Here is a 27,661-nt window from a genome sequence, read left to right as displayed (position 1 = left end):
TCCTCCCCTATTTGAAAAGTTCAAAATTCATCATCATTCGAGTTATTATCCTAAAATTTTGAGGTTGGTTACATAAATTCTTTAAAAACTGAACAGAATTTCATTATGTGTATTTATTTTCGTCATTCATTTATCTATGATTATACTTCCATCAACTCCTATTAAAAACGTATAATTACGTATTACTTCAAATTATGTCTTTCTAAATTTTTATCTTTGCTTCCTAGTCTCTCTTAAATAAATTCTCTCGATTCTCTTCACCGTCGCATCGCTATATCTACGTTATACATGCTCATGTCATCTTAAACAATTTTCTGACAACTTGTTTTAAATTAGTGTTATTTCTACCTTAGATGTAATAATCTAATTTCTTATCAAATCTTTCGTGTCACATCCAACGAAATATTTGCGTTTTTGCCACATTTGCTTTTTTAGATATATCGTATCTTAATAGCTCAAACTCAAAACAATACATGATTCTTCCTTTTTTTACAAACATAATTACATGTATATGAATTCTCTTATGTGTACTTAACATACGGACTTAAAATGCGAACATATGTTTTCATCGTTGATGTGAAAATATGGGAACCAAAGTGGTGGCCCCACTTATTATTATACTTATCCACACCCTCAAAAAATGATCCGCACTTTAAAAGTGTTTGGATTGAGGGATTTTGGAGAGAAGTGAAAATATATTTGAATATATAAAAAATAAAGGAAAGAAAATTGGTTTAATTTATTAATTTATCCTTATTTTTTATGTTGAATTATTATGTCCAATGATAAAATAGAATTTTAAACTTAATTAATCATTTTTTCTCTCCAAAATAATCATATCTTGATAAGAAGTATTTTGACAAAAGTTTAATGAAATCTTTCCCTCAATCCTCTCAAAATCTCTCCCCATAATTTTTATTAAATTATTCAAATAAGAGAATTAGAAGAAAATTCACTTTTTTCTTCTATTAAATTTTTTCTAATCTTTCAATCAAAACAAACTCTAAATTTCTAAATTTAGTGGGGGAGAATTCCTAATTACATATAAATGATAAATAAAAAAAGAGTAACAGAGTAAGGTCTTTGATGAGGACATTAAAGTGTGTGGTAAATGATGATGAGTTGTTGGAAACATAGCTGGCAAATAGTTGGCAAGGTCAGCCCAGACAGCCAACCGTTTTTTTGTATCCCATTTTTGCCATTATCTCCCTCTCTCTCTCTCTCTCACGCTCTCGTTTTGTTTCAACTCATTCTCTCTCTGTAGTCTGTCCCTTTGCGAGCAAATTCCTGGTTCAATTAGGTTTTCTGCGATTCAAAGAGTATTTCGTTGATCTTTCTTCGGTTTATGATGATCGGGAAAGAAGTGGAGTGAAATCTTGGATAGAGAGAATAGGAAGTGAGTGGAGACAGAGAGATCGAGTTGGAGATCTGATGTGTTGGTGGCCGCGGAAATGAGCGCCTCCAGGTTCATCAAGTGCGTGACGGTCGGTGACGGCGCTGTTGGCAAAACTTGTATGCTGATTTCCTACACTAGCAACACTTTCCCAACGGTGAGAGCTTCACACTGTCCTGTTTCTTTTTTGTCTTTCTCGATATTCTTGTACAACATCTCATGGTTTATTGATTTTCCGGGAAAAATAGTGAGAAAGAAAGAGGAATTTAATGTATGCGCACTGATGATCAGCTGCTGCCATATCATGTCATTATTTATTTATTGTTATGCGATCCTAAGATTCTAGATATAGTTATTCTTTTGAAACTTAGTTGTGTGTCTGTTCAAGTTGATTGACGTTAATGGTTTACATAGGGAAGTCCAGTTTCTTGGTCTTGAAAAGAAGATGATCAGCTATGCTTTTCGAAACTTTGCCAATTTTATATATTGCATAAGGACATATGTGTTTATGTGCTCTGGACTTCCTTGGCATGAGGAGGTTAAATATATGGATGATAGACTAAGAATGAAGCAGTTGATATCATGCATATGTGCAAGAGTTGGAGTGCAAATATGAGGTGCAGCTGTAACTTGATTCTTCTTCAAACCTGAGTTAGTTTCTGGTGTTTTTGTATTCAGTTTAGAGGATGGAATCTGATTTGATAGTCCTCTAGATTATGTTGTCTGTACTTCATTTTTCAAAAAATTAAATCGTAATGCAAAGTTATTGTCATTTATTTTAGCGTTGGTGTACTTATTTGAAGCTTCTGATCTCTTTCTTAGATTCTTCATTCTTTATTTCACATTATTGAATATCTATAACAGTGATTTACCTGGTAAAACAATTTGAAATCGATAGTAATTGACTCACTGGTTCACCATCTTCTTTTTGCAATTGTTATTGTCAAACAGGACTATGTGCCAACTGTTTTTGACAATTTTAGTGCAAATGTGGTTGTGGATGGGAGCACTGTGAACTTAGGATTATGGGATACAGCCGGTAATTCAAAACCTTCTTGCTTCTTCTCTTTTATTTTTCATTCTAGTTTTTCAATTATTTGTTTTAAAATATATCTATGTAATCAGGTCAGGAGGATTACAATAGGCTCAGACCTCTGAGCTACAGAGGGGCAGATGTCTTTATTCTTGCGTTCTCGCTCATTAGCAAGGCCAGCTATGAAAATGTTGCCAAGAAGGTTTTGGTCTTGAATGGCTTCCTTTAGAATGATTAATTTAATGTGAGATTGTAACTGCATTTATGTGTGCTAACGAATTGTACACGTACTTTCCATTTCAGTGGATTCCAGAACTAAGGCATTATGCACCTGGCGTTCCTATTATTCTGGTTGGGACAAAACTTGGTAAGTTTGTCCATATTGGTGATCAACATCATTAGTAGTTTCGTACAGTGCTCATATTCCAAAATACTTCTTGCATCATCTCAAAAAATCTAGGATGCGGGTGCGGGGCGACTCGGCTAATAAAAAAATGTTTTTTATAATTATAATTTATATGTTAGAACTCCAGCGCTCCCACCCATTTCTTTTATGGTAAATAAACCAACTAATGATGAATCTGGGGAGCTAGTAGAGAAAAAGGTAAAATTGAGATGGTTGGAACTTGGAACCAATTAATACAGAGAGAGTTTTGTCGATGAATCAAAGGTATTAAATATTATAATATTATGCCCCTCTCTGTCTCAGTCAGTCTGTCTTTCATGCATCATTTAATGATGCTTTTTTCCCCCTCTTCTTTGACAATTCAACCCCACCAGCACTCTCTCTCTCCTCGAAGCAAACAAAATTGTGCTTCGAAATTCTCTCTCAACGAGTCGCAGCCGAATCCGGCGTGTCCCAGCTGCATCCGCGTCCCTGCCGCACTCAGTGCGGGTGCGGAGCCCATTTTGGCGTGTCCGTGCTGCTTAGATCGGTGCTAATGTGTTACTCTTATTCATTTGCAGATCTCCGTGATGATAAACAGTTCTTTATAGACCATCCTGGTGCAGTGCCTATTACAACTGCTCAGGTAAAGACCCCACTGCAAACTGAAAATATAGGTCATTTGTTTGCCTCTTGTCTATGTTCCCCCTTTTACATTAGTCTAATTTTTTGATCTGATATTGTTTATTAATTAAAGGGAGAGGAACTGAGGAAACTAATTGGATCTCCTGCCTACATCGAATGCAGTTCAAAAACACAGCAGGTATGCAAATCCTCATATTTTCACATTCAGAGATATTTATTCATACCGACTGACTGATCACAACATACATTGATTTGTAACTGCAGAATGTAAAGGCAGTTTTCGATGCGGCTATTAAGGTAGTCCTCCAGCCCCCAAAGCAAAAGAAGAAGAAAAGAAAGTCACATAAGGTTTGCTCCATATTGTGACCAGAGGAACCAGTAGTTACCGCAGAAAGATTGCTCTGTCATCTTTGTGGCAGTTGCCACACCCTCACTTATTCCTTCTGAAGGAGCAAGCTTTGTTGTATAGTGTCCCAGTGTCCACTGACATTCTAGGAATTTCTGTTGAAGAAACAGATGGTTTGTGTATCATTCACTTATTTTTATGATCTTTTATTTGATGACCTGCATTCCTTGTTAACATGTACACCACCACATGTTTAGATTTGTCATGTGTTAGAACTTAGAATGAATGTATGTGTACTCTAGAATCCTTTCTAAACTGCTTCGGGTTGTAATTTGTAAACATGATAATCTGATGCTTTCTGCTAATTTAAGCAGATGAATAGGATAAGTTTAAATTTGTGAAAGAACCAACGAGGCAATTTGGTTTTAGAGAAAGTTTTGACCTCTCTTATCATTGATCATTGTAAGTCAAGAAAGAGCATGCAGGTGTTTTGGTGTTCTTTTGTAAATTAAAAATCCTTGTCCACATCATACATGACTATGGTAATTTTCTCCCACCCCGCTCTCTTTGGGGTTGGGATAAAGTCAGTGGAAGACTTGTACATGGGATGGGATAAAGTCGGTGTACATTCTACACGTCGGAAACTTCTACATCGTGCACTGCAGAAGAGACTCGTATACAGGAGTTGTTGGGAGAGTGGACTTTTTTTTTTCTTTGGTCTGGACTGAAAATTTTTAAAACATGCCATGCATGATGGAATTGATCTAATCAAATATTTGAGCGACCGAAATAATGCCAAAAATAATCATAACCATGGGATCATAGTTGAAGAAAGTCGGAGAGAATTAATTTTCTTTCAGGTCTCAGCGAGCAGTTATATTTTGTGACCTCCACATTTTTACTATAGGATCAAAAGCCCAGTTCTAACTATTAATGTAAATACTTGTATTTCGCTTCTCAACCTGGTAAAAATGGAAAAGAGACCAGAGTAAAAAATGGAATTCCTTGCCATGTACGAGAGAATCTTCTCTCACCATACAGCTTGCACACAGCCTGCAGTACAATAACGCTGCAGTAAAAATGCAGTTGAACGACGTTTTCAAAATGGAACTATAAAGGGCAGCGCAAATACATCGGCCTCAGGTAAGTAATGGGCACGAGGCCACAGTGTAGGACTCAAACACTGGGCAACATCCTGGCAGGCTGCGATTCTTTTAGAACCATTCCCATTTTGCCGCCTTACCCCAAAAAGCCAATCTTGATCATCTAAACTCTCTTGATCCAACTGAATTGGAGGTGGCAGCCATTCTTCAATCAAATCTCTGTACAGAGATTCTACTTTCTGCGTCTCATTCTGGTATGATTTGGGCCTAATATCGAGACCAGGAACTTCAACTAAACCGGAACATTTTACTCTGTCCAGCCTGGCCATGCTTTGCTTAGCACAGGACCACTGTTTTTGGTCTGGTGTGCATGTATTCTCCTCATACTGAGCATTGGATTCTGCCCTTCCAGAAGTAGAGCATGACTGCTCCCCGCTGACTGTAGCATCGGGTTCTTTGTGCTTTCGCAAGGTCAGTTTAATACGAACAATGTTCCCTGATATGATCAAAACAGTATAAAGAGATCAGTACATAACAACCCGAAAAAACTTTTTAAAAAACAGAATTATCAAAGCCATGCCCATGAAGAGTATGCAGCTAAGCCTCACCACGATGATCACTGCCCTCAGTCGATGATGCTTTCCTCTTTTTGCTGCTCTGTGTGCCATCAGACAAGTAGCAAATACTCTGCGATGAGACAGGCATCCCATGTTCTTCAGTCAGACCACTCCTCTCCAATTGTTCAGTGTCGTCTTCTTTTCCCTTCGATATGCAACCACCATTCACATCATATCTACTCTTCTCCACTTGACAAAGCTTCTCACCACTATGCTTTTTAACTGCATCATCACTGATATCAAAGGATTTCCCTTTCTTACTTTCTTTCTTCACCTTCTTCCTCTCTCGCCTCTGCCTCCTCTTCTCTTTCTTCAATTTTGATTTGGCATTCTCATTTTCCCTCTGGAAAAAAAAGTTTAGCATAGAGGTCTAGAGAAGACCAAAGAAATACGATGGACCAAACTAATGACACAATGGCACTCCATAACCAGATAAACATCACTTTCTCAAATCATTCAAGCCAAGGGAACAAACTTGCCATCATTAGATTTCAGAAACCTTTTGAGCAGGGTCTTCACATGAATACAATGCCCCTCAAAGAGAGGAACCAAAAGCATTTCTCACTCAATAGTCAATACTTATCAGACAAAACACATTTGCATTCAACAACTAAATCATAACAAAAAAAAAGACCAAACTATGCCCTACTCGTTACAACAAATAATAAATGCAAGCACATTGATCAGGAAGCCACCAACTATCCCGTTAACAAAAGCATTTTATCTAATCAGAATTGCACAGTTGAAGACATCAAAATGGAATCCAATTGTATGTCATTGACATAGCATGATAAACTGGAATGATTTTACTGAAACTTCTCAATAAGTGATAAAAATTGCTTCAAACTGATTCAGAAGTATGGTTGTATTAGGTGGCACCCATGTAGCGTCATCAACACTACTACCTTCTCCCATTCAAAAAAAAAAAACTAGTACTTAAAAACGAAAGGCAAATGGCACCAAGAAAGAAACAATGATTCAAGAACATAGAGACAAAACAATAGTTGCCATTTCACTCATGCAGTTTGACAATTACCAGCATAAGTGTCATGGCAACTATGAAGGCGCCAACCTTCTCCCAAAGGCAATGTGCAAGAAAGAAACAAGAATTCAAGGAATTAACACGGAAACAAATCAATTGTATAAATGTCACTCGTGCAGCCAGACAAGATCCAGCTTAAGTTTCATGGCAACTATTAAGGAATCAACCTATCCATAATAAAGACTCGCATATCACACAAATGATCAACTCCACCTATCTATAAGAAAGACTGGCATATCAGACAAAGGATCAAGTCCAGAATAACTAACCTCTCACCCTACTAATATTTCCTAATCACAGACAAATCAATACCACCTGCTGCACGAATCCTTATACATCAACCACCGAATCAAAAAAAGAACCCACTAATGCTCACAACTCCTTATCCATAATGAACCAGTTACATCACAACTCCTTATCCATAATGACCTGGAAAGGGGGGCTTCAATTTGTCCAGGATCTTGAAACAAAACTCTTCACCATAATTCTGCGCAACACCATTAACTTCTATGTGAAAACCACAATATAACCATCAATTACAAACTTACAAGCCTTGAAGCTCTTTACGAAGCTTAACCAAAGGCATTCTAAATGCCATTTATCTTATTCTAAAAAAGCTGCCACAATTCTTTTCTCTAGCCATATTAGTCCTCCAATCAAAAGAAACATTCCGGTTCTTATAAACCTCAGCATATGATTTCAAAGCATGTACCCAAATCTTAGCCACCTTACCAATCCACCTCCTATCCAGAACGACTAAAAAAAGGGCAGGTGAACCCTTTAAGTCTACAGTTCATAATCATGTTTAATTCATCTTAAACCATAAAGTTACGCTAACACAGAGGAGTCTACGGTTCCACATCAGAAAAACCTAATCCCAGTCCTTCCTCAGAGATTCACATGGCACAAGCATTAAAAAATAAACCCCAGTCACTCAGGAAACTTGATTCGTTCATAAAACCGCGCAATCATACAATACACGTGAAGATTGGCACATAAATATTCAGTTCAACCAAACTCGGAATTTCAGTGTCACGATTCAATTCACAACACATGCAAATTCCGCATAAACTGCAAATTCAAGTAGCTACCTCAATCGATTCGATCAAGGCCACACGAGAATCGCTCCTCACATACCCCGGTGGTGGGTAAGGAAAGCACCGAGACATGGCTCTGTTTACCAGCAAAAATGCCCGTGCCTCTAATATTCTTACAGATCTAGCAAGCAATTCACTGATTTACAGAGATGGGTATAAAACACCTAATCGAAGCGACCAGGAAGTAAGCCTACGGCTAGGGTTTTCTCTCGCTCCCAGAAGACCAAAGAAAATTGCCCAATCGATCTCTGTATCTGAATAGAAACGGGGCCTTTCCATGTAACCGAGAGGGGTATATAGTGTCTTGGGCACTTTAGGGTTACCGACGTCCATAAGCTATTTCAACGCGGTTGGTGTGTAATAACAATATCGCCCTTCACTTTCTTATAATTTGATTTGACAGATAAAGGAAAATTGTGAGGGCGTTTTGGGAACGTAAATTTATGAACCGACTCAAGCTCTGTCTCTTATTTCCGAGCGCTCTAGTGGAGTGCTTTACACGCACCAATCGGAAAGTAGCGTATGTTTGGTGGGACCTCTTTATTTTCAAATTTTGGATTAAAAAAAGAGTAATTTTCGTAATTTAATCATCGCTTAAAACTCCTAAACCCTAACTAACCCCTAAATCATGAGTAAACGTAACGGCGGAACGTAACGGAGAGAGCTATTAAACTATAAAGTAACAGTTACAGGCCACCATTTCTAGAGTTTGAGTGAGAAACGGTGCATTTTGATTGTGTGACGATGAGAGGCGTTAACGGAGTTGCCACCTTGAGCCGGGCCATCGCAGGCGGTGCCGTCGCCGGGAGGCAACAGAGGCTCGTGCAAGCGGCGCTGTTGAGCAGCAGTTCAGCTCAGAATTCTCCTGGATTCTCGCGTATACTTGCCGATCACTTGGGGTTATCAAGTCCCTCTGTCGCTCGCGGTGTTACCGGCACCATGTTCTTCTCTGCTGCGGCGGCTACGTCTCTGGCTCACGAGGCGCATGCGAAGGAGTCACCACGTGCCGAGATCAAGTCTCTACCTAAGGACGTGGTTCTCTACCAGTACGAAGCTTGCCCCTTCTGCAACAAAGTAAAAGGTATAATTGTTTCTAGTGGTTTCACTCACTGAATTCGTTAAATTTCGCGAGTATTCCATTGGATTTGGATTTTCTTATATCTATGCTCTTTAGTAGGCAAATTGGCTTGGTAATATGTAACTGATGATCGAACCGTAATAAATATAACACTGATACTCTGTAAAGAGTCGGTTGATTCCTTGTAAGAATCAAACTGAAACTCAGTCACTGATACTATAGTCATTGTGTATAAGTTTTCAAAACTATTTTAGACATTATTTTGTTCTTGGAAGCTTCTCTATTGTACAGATGAGACTTCGTTTTTGATGTGAAATGTAGAGCTAGTGGCATCTGAGGCCTTAAGGGTTATGAAAATTTTATATCCAGCACATTCTCTTATCAATGAGAATACGCTTTTGTTTAGGATGTGAAATGAAGACGTTAAAAGAGAAAACTTCCCTGTGAAAAAATGAAGATAGTTCCTCGAACACGATACTTCCAGTTAAATGATGTGGTCTTTGGTTCATAAGCGATGCATTGAGATTAGGAATCTAACTGCAAGTATTTTCTCTCCTGATATAAAATTGTATGTCTGGTTTTTTCGCATTTTGAAGGGCCGATCAACTAAGCAGCAGCAACAATACTTGTTTATTTGGGTTGCAACAATTCTAAATGAAAAATTAGAAGCATTTTGCAAGTGGATTGTACCGAAAAAGACTGCACTGAAAATTTTCTCGCCAAATGGTATAATAAAATGTGCATTTTATTATTCCCGTCATCATGCTAGGCCAAACAAACATAGCTCAGGTGTAACCAAGGTAATAAGGGTTTCGAATGAAAATTTTTATTTTAAATAATCTCCAGATGTGAAACTTTAAGTGAACATGAATGGTGGTTTTTGGTTTGGTAAAATATAGATCAAAGAAGCCATTCGAAAAAAAGGTATAGGTCGAAGTAAAAGGTGAACTCTCTGGATACATGCTCTTTTTTGTTCTATACTGTTAACCTTTCAATTCTAGAGTCTTAATTCCCTCCTATGATTCTTATTGTTTCTCTTCTCTTTTTCCATCAGCATTCTTGGATTACCATAATGTTCCATACAAGGTCGTTGAAGTCAACCCCATCACCAAGAAAGAGATCAAGTGGTCAGATTACAAGAAGGTGCCTATTTTGACTGTTGATGGTGAACACATGACCAACTCATCAGGTTTTTTCTCCATTTCTCGATTTCTCTACTACTTTCACTTTCATTTGGAGCATTGGACGGTTGATTTCTCGTGGTTGCCGAAGAAATTAGTTAAATGCCAATGTGGATGTTTTGTGAATGTTCTTGTAATATTACATGTTCAATGTGTTCAGATATAATTGATAAGCTGTTCCAAAGGATTCATCCTAGCAGCTCTATACCAGATAGTGATGAAGATAGGAAGTGGCGCAGGTATGTCTGCATTTTTGTGGTTCAGATTTTCAAGCATTTTGATTTCCTCATATTTAAAGAAACTTATTTTCCATTAAGAACCTTTTGGTTTTAATCAATAAGAAAGTTTCTATCTTAGCTTTTGTAGACTGCTGGTTGCCATTATTTCACACTTACGTGGTATTTTTTTAGGGATAAAGCAATAAGAAGCCCCTCTACCAAGCCCCTTGTAACTTTAAGCCCCTGTACAATAAAATGTAAACTTTAAGCCAGAAAAAATAAGCCCTTCATATGATTTCCGTTAAATCTCCATCCATCAAATGTTGACATGTCACTATTTGGCATTTTTGTTGAATATTTGATACCATGTCACCCTACCACATGGCATTGACCAATGTTATGACATACATAGTACAGAGCAAATATCATGCCAAAAACTGGGTTAACACTTAACACCATTGTGGTCCTGTTCTAACCTTCAAGCAACATCATCCTCATCTCCGTCGACAATGAGCTAATGATCTTCGGCGACTGGAATCTCATCACCCGGTTCCTGCGATGCGGAATATCCAAAGTGCCCTCAACGAGGTGTCTCTAGGGGGCAAAATAAGGGTCACAACAGTCCACACAATGGCTCTGCTCACATGTGTTGAAGGAAATTCTGGAGTTCACCATTCGTGATCAACCCGTGCCCGTATTTTGCATACTGAGGAGACACGAATTGACCCGGAACTTTGGCCTTTTGTCTCCAAACCCAACTCGGGGAGAACACACCCATCTTTGGTCGTACAAGGGAGATCCTAATGAGGTGGGGACAAGTGTTGAAAATGCTTGGACTTTTATCGGTAACCTGGTGCACCATTTAAGCACCAAGATTGAGATTCCATTGATGCCAAGCAAGTCCGTGGACACATACATCTTTGCTTTGTACTATGTTTGTCAATGCCATGGGGTAAGGTGACATGGCATAAAATATTCAACAAAAATAATGATTAGTGACAAATCAACATTTGATGGATGGAGATTTAACGGAAATGATAGGAAGGGCTTTTTTTCCCAAATATATAGTTGGAGGGCTTAAAGTTTAACATTTTATTGTACAGGGGCTTAAACTTCACGAGTGGTGTAGTATAGGGGTGTCTTGGAAAACCGGTCTCTATCATATTTTTGGTCGCATCTTGCATCATAGCCTTACGCCTTATGCCTGTATCAGTGATGTGGTAACTTGATATGTAGGTGGGTGGATGACAACTTGGTGCACGTTTTATCACCAAACATATATCGAACTACATCTGAGGCTCTTGAGTCATTCAACTACATTACCACTCACGGTAGGAAATGAGGCCAATCTAAGATGAATTTTATGAGTTTTTTATGTGAAATAAGGAATGGAGCTGTCTTTTCAAGACATTTATCACACACATATTCTGCCAAATTTGAATGTTTAGCTGTCTGCTGCCCAAACGTTTTCCACGTACACATAATGATGATCTTTGAGTTTGTTTATTGAGATGTGAAACATGTACAACTATTTATAGGATGATAACAAAAAAACATTCGTGCATTTACAATTTTCTAACGTCTTCATTTATTTCTTTCAGATAAATTTATAGCTTTTACTTCTCTTTATTATCCCATCGTTCGTTAATTATGTGGGTTTGTAGATTTTTTTTGGAGTCTTTGATATATATATATATATATATTTATGCATATTTAGGAGTTTTTATGCTCTCGTATAAATAGTTATTATGATTATCATCTTCATTTTGATTCATGTTTATAGGTTTGACAAAGTTTTACACTTGTCTTGGAGATATGAATATATGACTTGTATGATACAATTTAAGTTGCTGGTTATATTGTTATTATTTATTTGGTGGTTAAATTGATTATATTATATTTATTCCGTGGTTACAATTGTCTTATAAATTTAGGTTAAATATAAAATGTTTTGAAGGTTTGAGAAGAATGATTGAGTTGGTTTTTTTACCATCCTATGTTCTTATAGTCTCATATATTATATTTGAACTCCTGTAATCTGCTATACTTCATTTGATTTGTAGTACACCTGTATACTAAATGCCTGGACCTTCTGTTCTAATATCCTGTACCTTCTGTTTTAATATCCTTGAACATAGATGATGCCCTGGGAGAGAATTTTTCTGAACGCTTAATTGCAAGTTGATTTGTGATCAACACGATAGGTTATCATCCTAGAGCTTGAAATGCTTCCATGTGAAATGCAGGAAATTTCAGTTTCACTGAGAGGTTGGTAGCAAAGTATGCTGGAGCCATGGCCATGTATTTTGTGTCAAAGAAACTGAAGAAGAGACACAACATCACTGATGAGCGTGAAGCCTTGTATGAAGCAGTAGAGACATGGATTGATGCTCTTGAGGGCCGTGAATTTCTTGGTATGTTTAGCCAATTCCGCAACTCATTAAATTCATCATCGTGAAAAACACATGCCATTGACAAGATTGATAAGTGCTTCATATCTCATCTTAAATCTTAATAGGTGGCTCGAGACCTAGTTTGGCTGATCTTGCTGTTTTTGGCGTTCTGAGGCCCATACGACACCTTCAGTCTGGTAAAGACATGGTGGAGAACACAGAAATTGGTGAATGGTTCTCTAGAATGGAAAAGGCTGTGGGTGAACCTTCTAGGATCAAGGAATAAATTTGATGGATTGGATTTATATTCTCGTTGGTCGATTAAGAATCATAAACTCTTTGCTGTTAGGAGAAGCTTATGAAATAAAAAGCCGAGTGAAGGTCAGTTTTTTGTACTCTTCAATATGAGAAATTCTGGTACAGTTGAGGAAGAAATACATGTTCTGTATCTTGCTTATGTACTGATTTATATGGTTCCTGACTTCTTGTTAATCCTTGTTTCCTTTTATGTGGTATGGTTTGAAAACTTCGATATTCTCCATTCATTAATTTGTAAGGAAACATAGATCTTTGACAACAAACTTATAGGCATTGGCCTTGAAGTGCAACTTCTTCTTCATTGCTCTTACGACTATAATCAAATGTTGTCCGGAAGATTGACAAAAGATCAGCTATTGCTTTGAAGGACCCAATGATTTACAGTGAAATTTTACTGATTGCAGCTATTCTGTGACACAAGAAAATTCTTGACAAATCAACTTATGACTTATTAGTAGGGTTCAGAACGAGAGGAGATCTCAGCCATCCACATGTAAGTGAATCAAACGACTTGGCAATAGCGTAGTTGGTTATCTCTTCGGACTTTGGGTTTACGATACTAAAAAAAAAGTTGGCATTAGCTTATTGGTTATATCTTTAGATTTAGAGGTAAAAGATCCCTCATGTGGGGAGTTCGAGTAGGTGGGATGTAATTTATTGGGGTTTCAAGGGTTCCGTGAGTTGAGGGTTATGGCATGGGTCTACTTCCCAGAGGGGTTATGAGCTCTATTATGGGCCTCAGCCCAATCTTGCTCGTTCACTGGGTTTCGACTCAAGACTACATTGATGACCTGCTATGTGTATGGGATGGTCATCCCGGATTTAAAACTGGCCCAAGGATAACAAAGTGGTTGTTGAATTGGGGCCTTCTAGTTACAAAAAAAGAGTGGTAGGGAGTTCGAACCTACAAGATAGAATATTTTCTTATAAAATCCTGATTCTATGAGTTTCCCACTTTTGAGCCCCTTTTTGTATGAGTTTTAATCCAAGTTTACCTATAATCATGGTGAATCCCATAAACTGGGCAAAACCTAGTGGACTGGGTCTTCAAATCCCCTTCACGTTTCTCTATGTATCAACTCTGTGTCACGATCATCTTCCATTTTTTGCTTTGGTCTGCACTTACGAGGTCTGAACTCTGAACCACCACCATCCTTGGAGTGGGCAATTTGTGGGCTCCTCTAAGTGGGCCAAACACACTATAAAACTCTGCAAAACCCACACAAAAACTCAACTAGAGGGACCCACATGTCCTCTACTTGAAGGGATGAATCAATATGTCTTCCCTTTTAATACCACCACACAACACTGGCAGTAATTTCCACTGGGCGGGGCTTAACCCTGCCTGCTTTTAGTACGCAACAATTCATTGGTCAGAGTAAAAAACAACAACACTGGCAGTGACTGTCCAAGAGAAATGGCAATAGGGTGATTTCTTATGCACAATCAATACAACCTAAATCGGGTTAAGATTCTTTACCCATATCGATACTGTCATTATCATTTCCATTCCACATAACCCGCCGGAGAGCATAAAAGAAAAGAAATTTCTGTTAAAGAAATACCCATGAAAAGCTTCAAAAGGACCCATCATCATTACCAGTTATGACAACACAACGGCTAGTCCAATACGTAGTACTTGTGTTTGTTTTCCCGAGAAAATTTTCTAAACAAAATTTCCCATCCTTTCTTTCTTTTCATCTCCTTTCTTCCTTCTGTTTTGCTCCTTTCTTGTTTAGACCAAAAAGACTTCCAAGCTACCCTCCTTTACTGACTTACAGACAGGACAAGAAGAGAGAAAAGCTTCACATGATTTGCACGAGCAGAGATGTCTGCAAGGCAGAAACAGAACGCACGAGGTCCTAGAATAACAGAGCTTACAAGCAATCCATAATGAACCATCACCACTTGAAGACTCTGCATCTCCTGCTCTGTTACTGGCCATGGCCGCTTGTTCTCTGACTTGTTCAAGTGTGTTGTTCAGATCTGTCACTACAGCTTCGTTTTCTCTGGCTAGTCTCTGCCATGATTCGCTCTCCATTTCTGCTCTTTTCAACTGGGCTTCCAGCTCCACTCTTTTATTTGTGGATTGTGCCAAGACTTGTTCTTTCTGCCGCATCAAACTCATGGCCTTCGATTCTATGTTCCTTAAAAGGATTGCTAACTCCAGCCTTCTCTGCTGTTGCAGAGAAGATTTCAATCTCTCGCTCTGTTTATACCCAAAAAGAAAAACTATCAAGAATCTCAATAAAAAACAATAAAACCCAATTACAAATAAAGGACTCACGTACCTGTAATTGTAGAATGCAGTTAATCTCTTGGCATTGCATCTCGAGCTGAGCATCAAATGACCGAGTAAGTCCCGTTGAAAGCAAGCTACTACAACATGTAGAAGGACCAGAAGAAGAAGAAGACGACCCAGTATCCAAATTATGGCTCACTTGTCGTGGAAGACAAAACAGAGTACTCTGTTGAGGAGGCGGCTCTGGAAGATTGAAACCCAAATCAAAAGCAGGAACCATCACAACCCAATCTTCTTGTTGGTCTGACATGGGAAAACAAAGACTTTCTGGGTACAGCTGTGCTTGAACAGCCATAATAACTGTTCAAGAAACCAAGACACGCTCCAGAGAGAGAGAAACGGCAAAACGTCTTCTTCTATTCATATCTTTCATGGCTATAGAGCCATACACACATACACACATATATATAATATAAAATAAATAACATAAAGAAACCCACAAAACGGATACGAAATGAGGGTAGCTTTAAAGCTTGATGTTCTTGTCAAAATCATAAGACATGCATGACTCTTTCTTTCTTTCTTTATTTGCAAAAATTAAAACTGAAAGAGACCATTATGAAAAAGAGAAAACCCCTCTTTCTCTATATAATATGTTTAAAAAACCGACAGAAATCTTATTAAAATGCAATTATTTCGACTTGATTAAGAAACTAAAGAAAGGGAGAAAATGGAGTTTTGTCAAATTCCAAGAGGTGCATTAAAGACAAAGAAGAGAGAGCCTGTGCTTTTAGTAGGGTGGCGGTGAACCACGACGTACAACTTATTTGTTTTGAGTCAGAGATTTCACGTAAAGAGAGGGATGAAATTTTGGTCGGTTTCGTCGTCATCGGGAAAAAGCTGAAGAACAGTGTTTTTGATCAGTGTTTACGCAAGGACGGCGTGTTCATCAGTTAGGACAACGACAAAATTAAGTATGTCGTTTTCTTAGACAAGGGACGTCGTTTAGCATGGTCAGAAACATTTACTCTACACGAGAGTCTTAATCAACATATTGGGCCACGAGAGCCACGGTTAAGCCCAACAGATCTGGGCAGTTTATAATAATGCCCATGAGAGCCAAGCCAACAAGCCCACGCTCTAAACTCCATCGAGAACCTTAGTCGAGCTCAACAAGACCCACAAGTATCTTGAGCAAAGCCCATAGGCCCATGAGAGTCATGATTGAGTCCAACAAGCACAAGACTTGAGCTGTCTACTCTACAAAGGCTCAAAGCCCACTGTTAGGAAGCTCCCTTATAGGCCTACAGCTCAGTCGAAGCCCAAGATTTGCCAATTCATAACTCACGTAGTTTTCATGTGACCAAGACCTGTATAAATACATGAGGCTCCTCTCCTCATTAAAAGATCTCAACTTCTTCAAAGTATCTTTGTTATCCTCTTATCTCTTTAAAAGTTTTTCACTTCCCTCACTATAAATCCCAACCACCGTCAACTAATTTGACCGTCAAACCTTCCCCGACTAATACCACACCAGTGTCAAGTTTCATGGTCTACATAGTGTGATCTTTATAGGATTATCGAAGGTCTCGGTCGACATTTACTTGATTGCATATCTTCGGGTCTACATATCATAACATCATATAAAGGTTTGTCACAAGTGTTAATATGAGGATTGTGGTTTTTATAATTATCATCAAAGTGGCAAATCAATTTCGATTCGGGCATGTGGAGTCCACTACCTGAAGAATAATTAGGACAATACATTGTAATGGTGAATCTATCTAAAATAAAACCATGTGAACTCGAAATGTCCTGAGCTTGATTATCTTTTGCAACAATATTCTTGTGGTCATGTACTAGGGTTTTGACATAATTTACCATATCGTTAGATGAGAAATTTTTGTATGCACGATTCTAATGCTCCGAGTTTATACTAATATCAAATGTTCTACCAATGACTTCATGGGCCAAAGGCCCAATTAGGAACACTTGGGCCGCGCACTATGAAAGCGCTCTACTGTTTATCGAACACAAGACTTCCCAAATATATTCCTCCAATCCCGCTACGATTACCTCTCAGTTTACTTCGTCGCCAATTCACGTACGATCAAGAGAACGCCATACGTCGTCAATTCCATAATCGACGAAGCTTGTGTTCGATTAAGGCACTAGAGATGCAACAAGGAGATTACAGCTCCTTTTACAGCCAGAACCCTCACGTTAACCCCGCCGATCACCACACAACCTCGTACGCCTCGGCGCCGCCCTTCACCGCAGGTAACGTCTCCGCCGATTACTCTTCTTATTCACAGAATTATCCTCCTTATCCTCTAAATCCCGATCCCGCTCATCCAACCGCTGCCGCTTATACTCCGACTTCCCCGAACCCTAATTTACTACGACCGCAACAACCACCGCTTTCTTCCTTTAATCCATCGCCTCAACCAACGGTACCGTCTTTCCCGCCGTACGATTCGCATGGGGCTTACCAACCGCAGACAACGCAGCAGTCCTCTTATCCACCGTATGATCACCATCAGACGGTTCCCAATTATGCCCCACCTATCACGAGCACCACTCCTCCATATTCGTCGATGTACTCGGCGCCTTACAGTTCTGTAGGATCATCTATTCCATCTGCGTACGATAATTCGTATGAGAATCCAGTGAAATTCGATGAGGCTGGCGGGTATATTGACGATAAGTATGGGGATTTCGGTAGAAGCCGATCCGATTTGGGGTCTGATCTTTATGGGAAGCGACCCGAGATTGGTGGGTACTCTCGATACGACCTAGGTTCTGATGACGGGCTTGGAGATGGTGTTTATGCGTATCAAGGAGGCAAGACCGAACCATATGGTGCCCGGGGCACGGACTCAAAGTCGTCGACGTGGACGATGTTCGATGATTATGGAAGATCCATAAGTGTTCCCTCGGTCAAGGAGAATTCATCAACTTCGGGTTCGAGCAAGATCGTTAAAGCTGTTCCCAAGACCGATACGGAGCAGGATGTGAAGAGTGGGGTTCAGAAGTTCCGTGTCAAGCTCTTGGCTGAAAGCGTAGGGCAGACCACAATGGATGTCCTTTGCCAGGTGCCTGAATTTTTTCTTCATCTTCTGTTTATTTCTACCCAACTGATGAGTTCGATTAAGCTATTAAACTGCTATCAGTTTGGAGCTTGGCTCTCTTGAAGGAAGTAATGCTTTGAGTATTTTGTAGTTTCGGTTGAGTGTGCGTTACTTGTCTTCCACCACAATGTTTTCCTAGTTAGAGATTATGGTATTGTTTGCCATTTTGCGTGGTGAATGAGTATCTAGCATGTCTCTCTTCTTGAATGAAAACTAAGATCAATTTTGGATTTTCACATTGTTCCATTTTCAGATTCCTTTTCGGCTTTTCGCATAATTGGTTATGATGGTGCTTTCTTTTTCTTTTTTTTTTCATGAAATGGTGCTACAGCTGCAAAAATGGTCTTTTGCTTTGTGGGGGTTTTCTGATCAAACATTATCTATTGGTGTTACTAATTTGTAGCAATAATGGATTCTTTTGGGATGGTTTATCCTATTTTTTTCTCCCCTCTTGTATGCCCTAAGAAGAGACAGAATGCACCTAGGGGTGCTGACCGACTATTCAGTATTCGCAAGAACTAAGAAAATGTATGTAAGAAACTTCGTACTGCAGTGATAAAAAAAATCTTGGCTACCTGCCGTGATCTTTCTATTTAAGATTAATGGCCTTCCAGATTTTTGGCTGGTTGCCATTGGCTCCTTCTCAATAGTTTTGGCAGCTACTCAATATATCCAATGATAAGTTGAGAGTGACTTCCAAAACTTTTATGCCACTTACTAAGGAGCAAATGTTATGATGGTTATCCCTTCTTCCATGTAAGAATAATATCTTTTAGCTGAGTTTCAAACCCTTTTGCAATTATTATCTATGTGGAGGACCTTTCTAAACTGCAGTTGTTTCCGTAGTATATTAAGGAACTCTTTTAAGACTTTTCGAGTTTAGATAACTTCGGAGGAATGGAGGATTAACTCATTCTTTTCGGATATGCCTTTCATGGAGGCCTTCTATAATTATTCTTGTTTCCCTTTCAAAAAATGTTATTCCAGTTTTGTTTTTTTTCTTTAAAAGAATAACATCACACATTAACTCTATTATCTTTGGTTGTTTATTTATAATTTTCGAAAAAAAGAGAGATTTTATATTTTGGCTCATTATATTGTAACCATGACTTAATTTGAAAACTTCTTTTTCAGATTGGCTTAGATGGCATACGGATGCTTGATCCTGCTACAAATAGGAATTTGAGGATATATCCCCTGGAGACAATTACTAGATGTGAAGTGAGTCGTTTGGTTTCCTAAAAGATTTACTCCCCGTGTGGTTAGTTTTTGGCTTGATACTGAATTGTGCGTTACTGTCATACAGGTAATGGATTCATCTACTCTGGCATTTTGGTCTAAGAGCTCTGTGGACATTGAACCAAGACGCATCAGACTGCAATCAAATAGTCATACTACAAGCACTCTTCTGGACATAATAACAGCTGCAACTGTTCAGGTCAGGTCCTATTTTGTATCACAAAAGTAATATACTTTTTAACTCATAGATAGGCATTGGATCAACCTAGGTTGATTTTTATGTCTGGTTCTTCAAGATGTACGGTAAGTGCATGACCTGCTATTAAAAAATTAAAATTTTCTTTTTTCCATGGTAATATATCTTACTGGTGCATCAAATATTTTCCTTCTTTGAAATTCAGGTTAAGGAAATGGGTGGAAGTAGTAGGGCCCTGGATTCTTCAGTTACAACTGAGCAGGCTACAGAGAAGAAAAAAGGGTTTGTAGATTGGATGAACTTGATAAAGCCTCCCAATGAAGAAAAAGATCACTGGGTAGTGTTTGAGTCGAAGATATATTTTCCTTTTTTTAAATAATTGGTTCTTCAATGAAGGATAAAACTGTTTCATACCAATGCAATTTTTAAAGCATCTAAACGAACCTGTTATTGAGGTTTATATATTAATGGGTAAATGTTAAGGTTTTAGTTTTGCTGATATAAATATTATCACCTTGTTTTTTATCCTCAGGTCCCTGATGAAGCGGCTTCAAAGTGCACAGCATGTCGTACAGACTTTGGGGCATTTGTTCGCAGGGTAAATTCATTATCCAAAATAATGATAATTTCTTCATACGTCTTTTATTATGTAAACCTTATACCTACTTTCATTGTACTTCAGCATCACTGTAGAAATTGTGGTGACATTTTCTGTGACAAGTGTACCCAAGGTAGAATCGCTCTTAGTGCAGACGAGAATGCTCAGCCTGTTCGTGTTTGTGACCGATGCATGGTATGTGATGACCTTTCTTATTTCTTTCTTTTGACATACTTATGGTTGCTGGAGTTACGATGGATTTTCTGGCCCCTTATTTAGTGAAAAGTCAATTAATAGTCTTACTGCCATGTTATAAGTAGGGATAGCAACTTTATGGGTAACAAAGGGTACCTGCTGGACCAGCCGTGACAGAGGTTGGTATGGAAACCCTGTTGATGAGATGGATGGGGGCAGGTATTTGTATGGTGACCATCCTTAATACCTGGCGAGGCATGACAGTGGTGATAGAGGCCTTAATCCTCATCATTGCCTACCTTGCGCTCGTTTATATTTCTCTGTCTGTATTTTGTCTATATGTACAAATGTAGTAATATGCTACAAATATACTACTCTAGTTGTGAATATTCATAATGGGGATTTAATAATGTTTTTGATGTTATAAAAGTGTGTGTTCTCAAGCGTTTAGATGGAAAAACGTCATATGTTTGGTTGGATTGAAATTAATTGAGTTTTGGATTATTAAGTTACTTAGACTGGGCTGACAACCCCCAGTTTAAAGGAGCTGGTGGAGACCGCAGATAGGGATGGGGGGCTCTTCTATCCCTGTCGAAGCATGGAGGTTCGGAGGGTGGCGGATGTTTGAATGGGGGCTTGGGGATGTGATCTTGCCTTCTTGCTTGCTGTTCCTGGTTATTGTATTGGCTCAGCCATTGGCCTGGACTCTCTTCTTGAGAATTGTTTCTCGCTTCACATCATAAAATATCACCGTGAAGGATTTTCCTGTACCCTTGTAGTAAGCCTGTGAACTATTTAGTGGTTAAGGCATTGTATGACATGCAACTCATGCAGAGGAAGTGTTTAAATTTGATAAAAGAAAGGGGGAATTGTGGGGTTATAATACTTCATAAATACCTTATAATCATAGTTATGTGAACATCTTGTTGGCCATTATCAATATGGTTTGTGTTATCGCTACTTGTAGGCAGAAGTGACCCAGCGACTAAGTAATGCCAAGGATGCAGCTAGTAGACCTGCTGTGCAGAGTCATGAGGATCTTGCAAGGAAGCTTAAGGTAGACAATTCTTTCTGGCCTGAGTTTATTTTTCCTTCTTTGTTGATGTGGCTGTTGCTTCTTCTTCTTCTTTTTCTTTTGCTGCTTCTTTTATGTCTTCTTCCAACACTTCCTGTTGAGATTGAAGCACTAGTATTTTTCTTTTTATTCATTTTGTGTTTTTTTACTTATTTTTTTTTCATGTGGCGTTGTCTTCTTGTACCCTTCCACCTCTTCTGGAACTGTGGTGTTCTTGTGTTGTGCGCTTATGTGATTATATACTTCGGTACTCCCTGGTTTTTTGTCTGACGAAGATCATTTGTAATAGGAGGAAATGGAGAAGAATCGCAAGGCATCAGTAGGTAAATTTTTATACTCTTAAGTGTGCTATGAAAAAAGTTGATGGATGAGTCTAGTGGTGGGATTGGCTTCATGTATGGCCATGCAAATTTGTTAATCATGTGGGCTATTGTTTTCACAGGATCCAAGACTGATGGATCTGGGAGGCGGATGAGGGAAGTTGCCTGCCCTATATGTACCGTTCATTTACAGGTTTTTTTGATGTTCTTGCTCACCATTTTTTGGAATATTGGAATTCATGTATTTGTTAATCTAATTTCTAATGCCAAGCGGGCTGTACGGCTAAAATTGCAGGTCCAGGTTCCCAGCTCAGGTTCTGAGACCATCGAGTGTGGAGTTTGTCAGCATCCATTCCTCGTGAGTGCCCATTGACCAGCACAAGCATTTTTTTGGGCCATGATGGTACCTGAATTCACTCTATTTATTCTTCTCCTAAGACACACTGTTGGCCTTTTGTGTATTATCGTTGCTTGTCATGCGGCTAAGACTGTTTGTCGGATGTTGAACTGGAGTTGGTTTCTGGTGTGCATACAAAGTTTTTCTGGAGATACCTCATTTCATCAACTTTTATCATGCTGTATAAAAGCAACAAATTTATATTTTACAACTCAAGATGTATATTCCACTTGTCTGTGATGTTGGGACTCGTGGTGACATACCTTGATGTTAAATGTATTGATTAATTACAGACTTACAGTACCACCTCTCTGTCACATGGATTGAACTCCATGGATTGAGTTGATCTTTCTATGCATGTGCATGTGTGTGGATTGAGTGAGTTAGCTTAACACGGGTGAATATAGTCATCACCTTAAACGGTGTCTGGCAGTCTCCCAATTTAAGGGTTGGCACTATTATTGGTACACGGCATGCGTAGACAGTTTTTCTTGTGGCCCAAATTTGGTACGTGGTATCTTGCTTCTTCCCAAGTGAGGTAGCACGCTAAATTTATTTGGAGTATCCTAGAGGAATCCCACATCGGTAAAGAAATGCAAGAAAGGGAGGAGCACTTAGTAGATGCACGATTTTTTGGGCTTAAGAGGAGATACTGGGTTTGGAGGAGCAAATCTGTGAACGCTTCTGTCAAAAGCGAACAATATCGTCTAAGAAAAAGTCCAAGAAAAGTGACATGTCAATTTATATCAAGGGGATTTGGACATTGGAAAAATATGGAATTTTTACTGGTCTTGGCCATGTGAAAAATGGGATAAAAAATCATGCATCTATAAACCATTAGATGTATCTATAAATCGTTAAATACCTGACGTTGATTTTGAACAATATCACGTGTCAATTAAATAAGTGAACGGATTTAGAATACGGTCCGAAAAAGATAATATGCAATTTAATCTTTCATGATCTTTCAATAAACGGGCCTAGCATGGTCCATTGAGCAGGTAACCGCATTCATCTCGTCCACGTCCGGCCATTCGTTTTGCTGTTGTTAGGGCTGCAGAAGGAGAGACGGGCATTCAGCGAGCTGCTCGCGAACTGGCTCCCTCAAAACTCGATTAGTGTTCGTTTGAAAGGTAAACGAACGAGCTTGATATACTAAAGCAGACACAATTTCACTAGTTAGTTGATGTTTAGGCATCTTGATCTCTCTTACATGTTTTTTTTTTTTTTTTTTTTTTACAAGGGTCTATATGGACTCGGGGCATGTAAGATTGGAGTTCTAACAGTAAGAACTATAGCTGGAGGGATTTAGAGAAAATGTTCCGACAATTACAACAAAGCAGCACAGTTTCTGGACACCAAGATATCGTCTGAGCTAGATTATTTTAAACAACACCTTCCTCAAGCCAGGAGAGTGTTTATGGACTTGTATAATCCTTTGTTTGATCTCATAGAAAACCCAGAAGAATATGGTAAAAATTTTGTTCACAGTAAACGATATTCCTTTACATCAGCTTATTATGTGCTTATATCTGATTTTTGTTTACACAGGGTTGATGGAGACCTCAATTTTATGTAACAAATTGAATCCAGCCATTTGTACAGCGGATGCGTATGATTATTTATTTTGGGACAGTGATCATCCTACAGACAAAGCATACAAGATCCTCGTCTCTCTATTCCTGCAGAAGTATGTTAACAAATTCTTCTGCAATGACCTTTCTTGCTGATGCATCTGAATTACTTCCAATGTAGCCTGAATCAAGTGGCTGGTATTCTCTGATTTCACATGTGATAGCTTCAATAATGTATCTTGGTGATGCCTTGTTCACTCACTTAAGTAGCTAGGTCCTTAAAACACACAATACATGTATACACACATAAGCTTGCACTTCTGTCTAAGCAAAGTTGTCAACATTGCACCTTTTCTAAAGTGTTAGTTTAACCACTTGGGTGATAGCCTAGTGGTGAATCTCTCTAGGCTAAGCCGCATGGCCTCGGAAGGTCCTGAGTTCGATTTTCTATTGGAAGCAATATTTTTGTGACCACACACTGGGTTTTGACCCAATTTACATTGTCATGTGTGAAACTATTTTTGTACATGCGAGTTTGACAGCCCAAGTATAGGTCATATCAAAATGTCTAAAAAGCAAGCTTGTACAATGTCGTTTTTTCAAAAAAAAATTTAGAGTAATGTGTCCGTTCCTCTTAACAACGTTTCCATGGGAAGATTAATTTCCATTTATGGCTATATATATGCATAAAATATACCCTTAAACTAAATACTCAATGAAAACAATTTTTAATACTCTTACTTAAGGTTCAGTTACACAAAATAAATAAATAAACTGTTCCAGATTTACCTCTGTTTCTATTACAATCTTTTCTTTGAATCATCATACTTTGAAAATAGTTAGGTTAAAATATTTAATATATCTGACTCTCTAGTTGAATATAATTGAATGCTCTTTTGGGTGACCTTGAATTAATTATGAAATTTAATATCTGATGGAATTATTTAAACCAGATGCACTTTGATCTATTGTGTGTGTGTGTGTGTGTATATATATATTACTGTGCATACTCACCAAAACATATTTGTAAAATTAAGGTTAATAGAGCAACACTTAGGAGGATATGCAGAGCATCAAAAGGCCTAATTTTCCAATACTACTAGTTCATGTGCTTGTGCTACTAGTCTGTGCTTCAGCAGAAGTTACTATAAAGCTTGAAAAAAGCACTAATGTTCCTGCTGTTTTTTCATTTGGAGATTCAATTCTTGATACAGGGAACAACAACAATCTAGAAACAATTTCAAAATGCAATTTCCCTCCCTACGGAAGGGTTTTCCGGGACAGGTAGCCACCGGAAGATTCTGCAATGGAAAAGTCCCTTCTGATTTGATTGGTAAGGATGAATTTTTATTGTCTGCATCACAAACGTTTCATCATCATCATTCAAACCTTTATCGTATATATTTTTCGATCGGATTCTCTATCTTAAGCTCATTTGACTAAATAAAGTGTTGCTTTTCTTCTCCAGCTAAAGCTTTTGGAGTGAAAGATACCATGTCAGCATATCTTGATCCAAAGTTGAAAGATAAAGATCTCCCAACAGGTGTATGCTTTGCTTCTGGAGGCTCAGGACTTGATGATTTAACAGCTCGAATACAGGTATACATGTATATACATACATATATATATATATACATATATATATATACACACACACACACACACACACACACACACACACACACACATATATATATATATAACACTCTTGAAGTATTAATAATCTTAATATCATCAACTGATTAATCATTTTTCTTTGGATGAACAAACTGAAGTCAATTTTGACACTTATCAGATCAGTTAAGTCTCTTCAAGAAGTACCAGGCCAGGCTTAAAGGAGTTGTTGGAGAACACAGAGCAAAATCAATCATATCAGAAAGCATATTTCTTGTGTCTTCAGGAAATAATGACATTGCCATCACCTACTTTACTCCCAAATTAAGAGTACTTGAGTATGATCTCAATTCCTACACTTCTCAAATGGTCAAATGGGCTTCAGACTTTATCAAGGTATATATATATATATAAATTTTATTTATTTCTAGACTACTGTAATGAATTTTTCTCAATGTACTAGACCATATACTTGGTAGGATTTATATGGCCTAGGGGCGCGAAGAATAGCTTTCTTTGGTACGCTACCATTGGGATGCCTACCGGTGGGAAGAACATTAGCAGGAGGGGTACTTAGAGTGTGCTCAGAGTCTGCAAATTGGGCCGTGGAAATGTTCAACTCTAAACTACAATCCAAGCTCATAAATCTAAAACACAATCTTACCGGAGCTAGAATAACCTACGCAGATATTTACAACCCGCTCGACAATCTCATAAAAAATCCTAAAAAATCAGGTAATTGGTTAACAGTTAATGTAATTAAGAGGCCTGATTATATATGCATATTGATTGGTGATAGAACATATTGTGTTTTGTCATTTTTCAGGTTTAGAGGTTGGCGATAGAGGATGTTGTGGTACAGGAGGGTTTGAAATAGCTCCATTATGCAACCGTTTGAGTCCATTTACATGTCTAAACGCATCAAAGTATGTGTTCTGGGATTCCGGCCATCCCTCGGAAAAAACATATAAAATCATCATCCCCAAAATCCTCCCGAAAATACGTAGCATTTGAATGATTTCTCATTGTGCTAAGTTCAGTTTAGATGAATAAATTTGTCAGGTTAGGCTCTTAAAGATTTTTATGTCTTCAGTTTATAGACTTGTAGAATGTAGAGTGCTGATGCTACGACATGCATGTTGCCTGTTACAGAAGCCTTAGAATTTCAATATTGTCAAGTTTGGGCAACTGGCAGTACTACTACCTTAAATTTGGCAACCTATACTATATGTTTTATTTTAAGGTTCTTGATTTACTTCGTCTTACATCTCTCTCTGTACACCGAAGAATCTTGTACATGTCCAGATGCATAAAAGTACATGTTTCGTTTATTTTTGGGAATCTCTCAGTTGGGAAACAAGAGCACAAAATCATCATCCAAGAAATTCATATCGCTAAGTGATTCATTAGGTTCTTGAATTAGGACTCTCTTTTTAAACCGAAAACGACATCATATAAGTTTGTCCATTGTACATCCGATATGAGTCTAAACTCAAGCCATCAAGTCCACGCGCATATAAGTTTAACATCTGACGACAAAGTAAGTTTGACCAAAACCCGACTCGTGGCCGTCAAAATATTACTGTCAGTGGGAATCAAATTAAAATTTAGGACCTCTATATAGTACATTTTTACATGTCCTGATCCCTCAAAAGTATATTAGTATATATCTTTATATACATTGGTCTCCAGATTAAGTTTATAAAAAACTTTCCTGTGTATAGATATGATTGGATAAGACCAAATATGACTCAAACCAATAAACATGCATGACAATCAGTTTGTGTTAGTGCCTTTTGTCTTTTTCTTGAGGCGTAATTATCCAATTATAAACATGCATGACAATCAGTTTGATTTAGAAGGAAGGAATGCTTTACTCAATTACTTTGTGGTTTTATGTCTCTTTAGTATGCTTGTTTTTCATGCATTTCACGTTTTTATTTTTCATTTTTCAAAAAAAAAAAATTCTGAAAACACTTGTGATTGTCCAATTAGGAAACCGAAAATCACTTGAAAAATTAGATAATACGAGGAAAAACAAAAAATTATAATTTGAGGCTCACACCTACATACAATAATTCTTTAATTTATCCGCTCTAGACTCGTTGGAATTGAGCCCCTCATGGATTTGTGATCCCTGAATTAGGTCAGAGAGGTTCGGCCTAATCAACATTTAAGGTTCACTTGAAAAAATGGTTATTGTAAGTTAAGAAAGTAGATCACTCTTTTAT

General features: G+C 38.2%; 6 protein-coding genes across 9 annotated transcripts; 4 read left to right on the top strand and 2 right to left on the bottom strand.

The window, feature by feature from the left end:
* The first annotated feature begins 1,189 nt into the window (after positions 1-1,189).
* Positions 1,190-4,216, top strand: LOC120011554 (rac-like GTP-binding protein RAC1). The gene is made up of 7 exons (XM_038862699.1): positions 1,190-1,550; positions 2,345-2,432; positions 2,519-2,628; positions 2,730-2,793; positions 3,393-3,457; positions 3,569-3,634; positions 3,721-4,216. The coding sequence occupies exons 1-7, from the start codon at positions 1,452-1,454 to the stop codon at positions 3,820-3,822; spliced, it is 594 nt and encodes a 197-aa protein (XP_038718627.1). The 5' UTR covers positions 1,190-1,451; the 3' UTR covers positions 3,823-4,216.
* Positions 4,217-4,726: 510 nt separating this feature from the next.
* Positions 4,727-7,924, bottom strand: LOC120011553. Its single transcript, XM_038862698.1, has 3 exons — positions 7,656-7,924; positions 5,514-5,865; positions 4,727-5,401 (listed from the first exon to the last, which is right to left on the bottom strand). Exons 1-3 carry the CDS (start codon positions 7,731-7,733, stop codon positions 4,902-4,904), a joined length of 930 nt encoding a protein of 309 aa, XP_038718626.1. The 5' UTR covers positions 7,734-7,924; the 3' UTR covers positions 4,727-4,901.
* A 400-nt stretch (positions 7,925-8,324) lies between these two features.
* LOC120011552 (prostaglandin E synthase 2) lies at positions 8,325-13,076 on the top strand. Its single transcript, XM_038862697.1, has 6 exons — positions 8,325-8,742; positions 9,794-9,928; positions 10,081-10,159; positions 11,375-11,469; positions 12,385-12,552; positions 12,657-13,076. Exons 1-6 carry the CDS (start codon positions 8,406-8,408, stop codon positions 12,815-12,817), a joined length of 975 nt encoding a protein of 324 aa, XP_038718625.1. The 5' UTR covers positions 8,325-8,405; the 3' UTR covers positions 12,818-13,076.
* A 1,194-nt stretch (positions 13,077-14,270) lies between these two features.
* On the bottom strand, positions 14,271-15,551 carry LOC120011491 (BOI-related E3 ubiquitin-protein ligase 1-like). The gene is made up of 2 exons (XM_038862616.1): positions 15,141-15,551; positions 14,271-15,058 (listed from the first exon to the last, which is right to left on the bottom strand). The coding sequence occupies exons 1-2, from the start codon at positions 15,444-15,446 to the stop codon at positions 14,585-14,587; spliced, it is 780 nt and encodes a 259-aa protein (XP_038718544.1). The 5' UTR covers positions 15,447-15,551; the 3' UTR covers positions 14,271-14,584.
* Positions 15,552-17,141: 1,590 nt separating this feature from the next.
* LOC120011054 (protein FREE1-like) lies at positions 17,142-22,594 on the top strand. Of its 2 annotated transcripts, none has more exons than XM_038862076.1 (10): positions 17,142-18,186; positions 19,357-19,443; positions 19,529-19,660; positions 19,863-19,994; positions 20,190-20,255; positions 20,340-20,450; positions 21,418-21,507; positions 21,818-21,848; positions 21,968-22,038; positions 22,141-22,594. In XM_038862076.1, exons 1-10 carry the CDS (start codon positions 17,269-17,271, stop codon positions 22,216-22,218), a joined length of 1,716 nt encoding a protein of 571 aa, XP_038718004.1. In that variant the 5' UTR covers positions 17,142-17,268; the 3' UTR covers positions 22,219-22,594. The 2 variants fall into 2 exon arrangements, with proteins under 2 accessions (XP_038718004.1, XP_038718003.1); XM_038862075.1 differs by having other exon boundaries at positions 21,815-21,848.
* Positions 22,595-23,159: 565 nt separating this feature from the next.
* LOC120011055 (GDSL esterase/lipase EXL3-like) lies at positions 23,160-26,711 on the top strand. 3 transcript variants are annotated; one of them, XM_038862079.1, is made up of 8 exons: positions 23,160-23,375; positions 23,486-23,714; positions 23,794-23,932; positions 25,031-25,149; positions 25,285-25,415; positions 25,612-25,826; positions 25,910-26,165; positions 26,257-26,711. In XM_038862079.1, exons 2-6 carry the CDS (start codon positions 23,663-23,665, stop codon positions 25,618-25,620), a joined length of 450 nt encoding a protein of 149 aa, XP_038718007.1. In that variant the 5' UTR covers positions 23,160-23,375; positions 23,486-23,662; the 3' UTR covers positions 25,621-25,826; positions 25,910-26,165; positions 26,257-26,711. The 3 variants fall into 3 exon arrangements, with proteins under 3 accessions (XP_038718007.1, XP_038718005.1, XP_038718006.1); XM_038862077.1 differs by having other exon boundaries at positions 23,166-23,375; positions 25,592-25,826; XM_038862078.1 differs by having other exon boundaries at positions 23,166-23,375; positions 25,592-25,826; positions 25,894-26,165.
* The last annotated feature ends 950 nt before the right edge of the window (positions 26,712-27,661 follow it).

The sequence above is a fragment of the Tripterygium wilfordii genome, chromosome 12, assembly GCF_013401445.1.
Source record: "Tripterygium wilfordii isolate XIE 37 chromosome 12, ASM1340144v1, whole genome shotgun sequence".
Classification (NCBI taxonomy): domain Eukaryota; kingdom Viridiplantae; phylum Streptophyta; class Magnoliopsida; order Celastrales; family Celastraceae; genus Tripterygium; species Tripterygium wilfordii.
This window is presented reverse-complemented; position numbering and strand designations above follow the sequence as displayed.

What these genes read in the sequence shown, in the direction of transcription:
- LOC120011554 (XM_038862699.1), top strand. Translation starts at nt 1,452, where the DNA reads ATGAGCGCCTCCAGGTTCATCAAGTGCGTGACGGTCGGTGACGGCGCT. An exon ending in CTAGCAACACTTTCCCAACG is followed by an intron (nt 1,551 to 2,344) that starts GTGAGAGCTTCA and finishes ATTGTCAAACAG; the next exon opens with GACTATGTGCCAACTGTTTT. An exon ending in TCTGGTTGGGACAAAACTTG is followed by an intron (nt 2,794 to 3,392) that starts GTAAGTTTGTCC and finishes ATTCATTTGCAG; the next exon opens with ATCTCCGTGATGATAAACAG.
- LOC120011553 (XM_038862698.1), bottom strand. Translation starts at nt 7,733, where the DNA reads ATGTCTCGGTGCTTTCCTTACCCACCACCGGGGTATGTGAGGAGCGAT. An exon ending in CCTTGATCGAATCGATTGAG is followed by an intron (nt 5,866 to 7,655) that starts GTAGCTACTTGA and finishes TTTTTTTTCCAG; the next exon opens with AGGGAAAATGAGAATGCCAA. An exon ending in TGAGGGCAGTGATCATCGTG is followed by an intron (nt 5,402 to 5,513) that starts GTGAGGCTTAGC and finishes TGATCATATCAG; the next exon opens with GGAACATTGTTCGTATTAAA.
- LOC120011552 (XM_038862697.1), top strand. Translation starts at nt 8,406, where the DNA reads ATGAGAGGCGTTAACGGAGTTGCCACCTTGAGCCGGGCCATCGCAGGC. An exon ending in ACACATGACCAACTCATCAG is followed by an intron (nt 9,929 to 10,080) that starts GTTTTTTCTCCA and finishes CAATGTGTTCAG; the next exon opens with ATATAATTGATAAGCTGTTC. An exon ending in TGAGGGCCGTGAATTTCTTG is followed by an intron (nt 12,553 to 12,656) that starts GTATGTTTAGCC and finishes AAATCTTAATAG; the next exon opens with GTGGCTCGAGACCTAGTTTG.
- LOC120011491 (XM_038862616.1), bottom strand. Translation starts at nt 15,446, where the DNA reads ATGGCTGTTCAAGCACAGCTGTACCCAGAAAGTCTTTGTTTTCCCATG. An exon ending in ACTGCATTCTACAATTACAG is followed by an intron (nt 15,059 to 15,140) that starts GTACGTGAGTCC and finishes GGGTATAAACAG; the next exon opens with AGCGAGAGATTGAAATCTTC.
- LOC120011054 (XM_038862075.1), top strand. Translation starts at nt 17,269, where the DNA reads ATGCAACAAGGAGATTACAGCTCCTTTTACAGCCAGAACCCTCACGTT. An exon ending in ATCTTGCAAGGAAGCTTAAG is followed by an intron (nt 21,508 to 21,814) that starts GTAGACAATTCT and finishes CATTTGTAATAG; the next exon opens with GAGGAAATGGAGAAGAATCG. An exon ending in TATGTACCGTTCATTTACAG is followed by an intron (nt 22,039 to 22,140) that starts GTTTTTTTGATG and finishes CTAAAATTGCAG; the next exon opens with GTCCAGGTTCCCAGCTCAGG.
- LOC120011055 (XM_038862077.1), top strand. Translation starts at nt 23,663, where the DNA reads ATGGACTTGTATAATCCTTTGTTTGATCTCATAGAAAACCCAGAAGAA. An exon ending in AGAAAACCCAGAAGAATATG is followed by an intron (nt 23,715 to 23,793) that starts GTAAAAATTTTG and finishes TTGTTTACACAG; the next exon opens with GGTTGATGGAGACCTCAATT. An exon ending in AGTCCCTTCTGATTTGATTG is followed by an intron (nt 25,150 to 25,284) that starts GTAAGGATGAAT and finishes TTTCTTCTCCAG; the next exon opens with CTAAAGCTTTTGGAGTGAAA.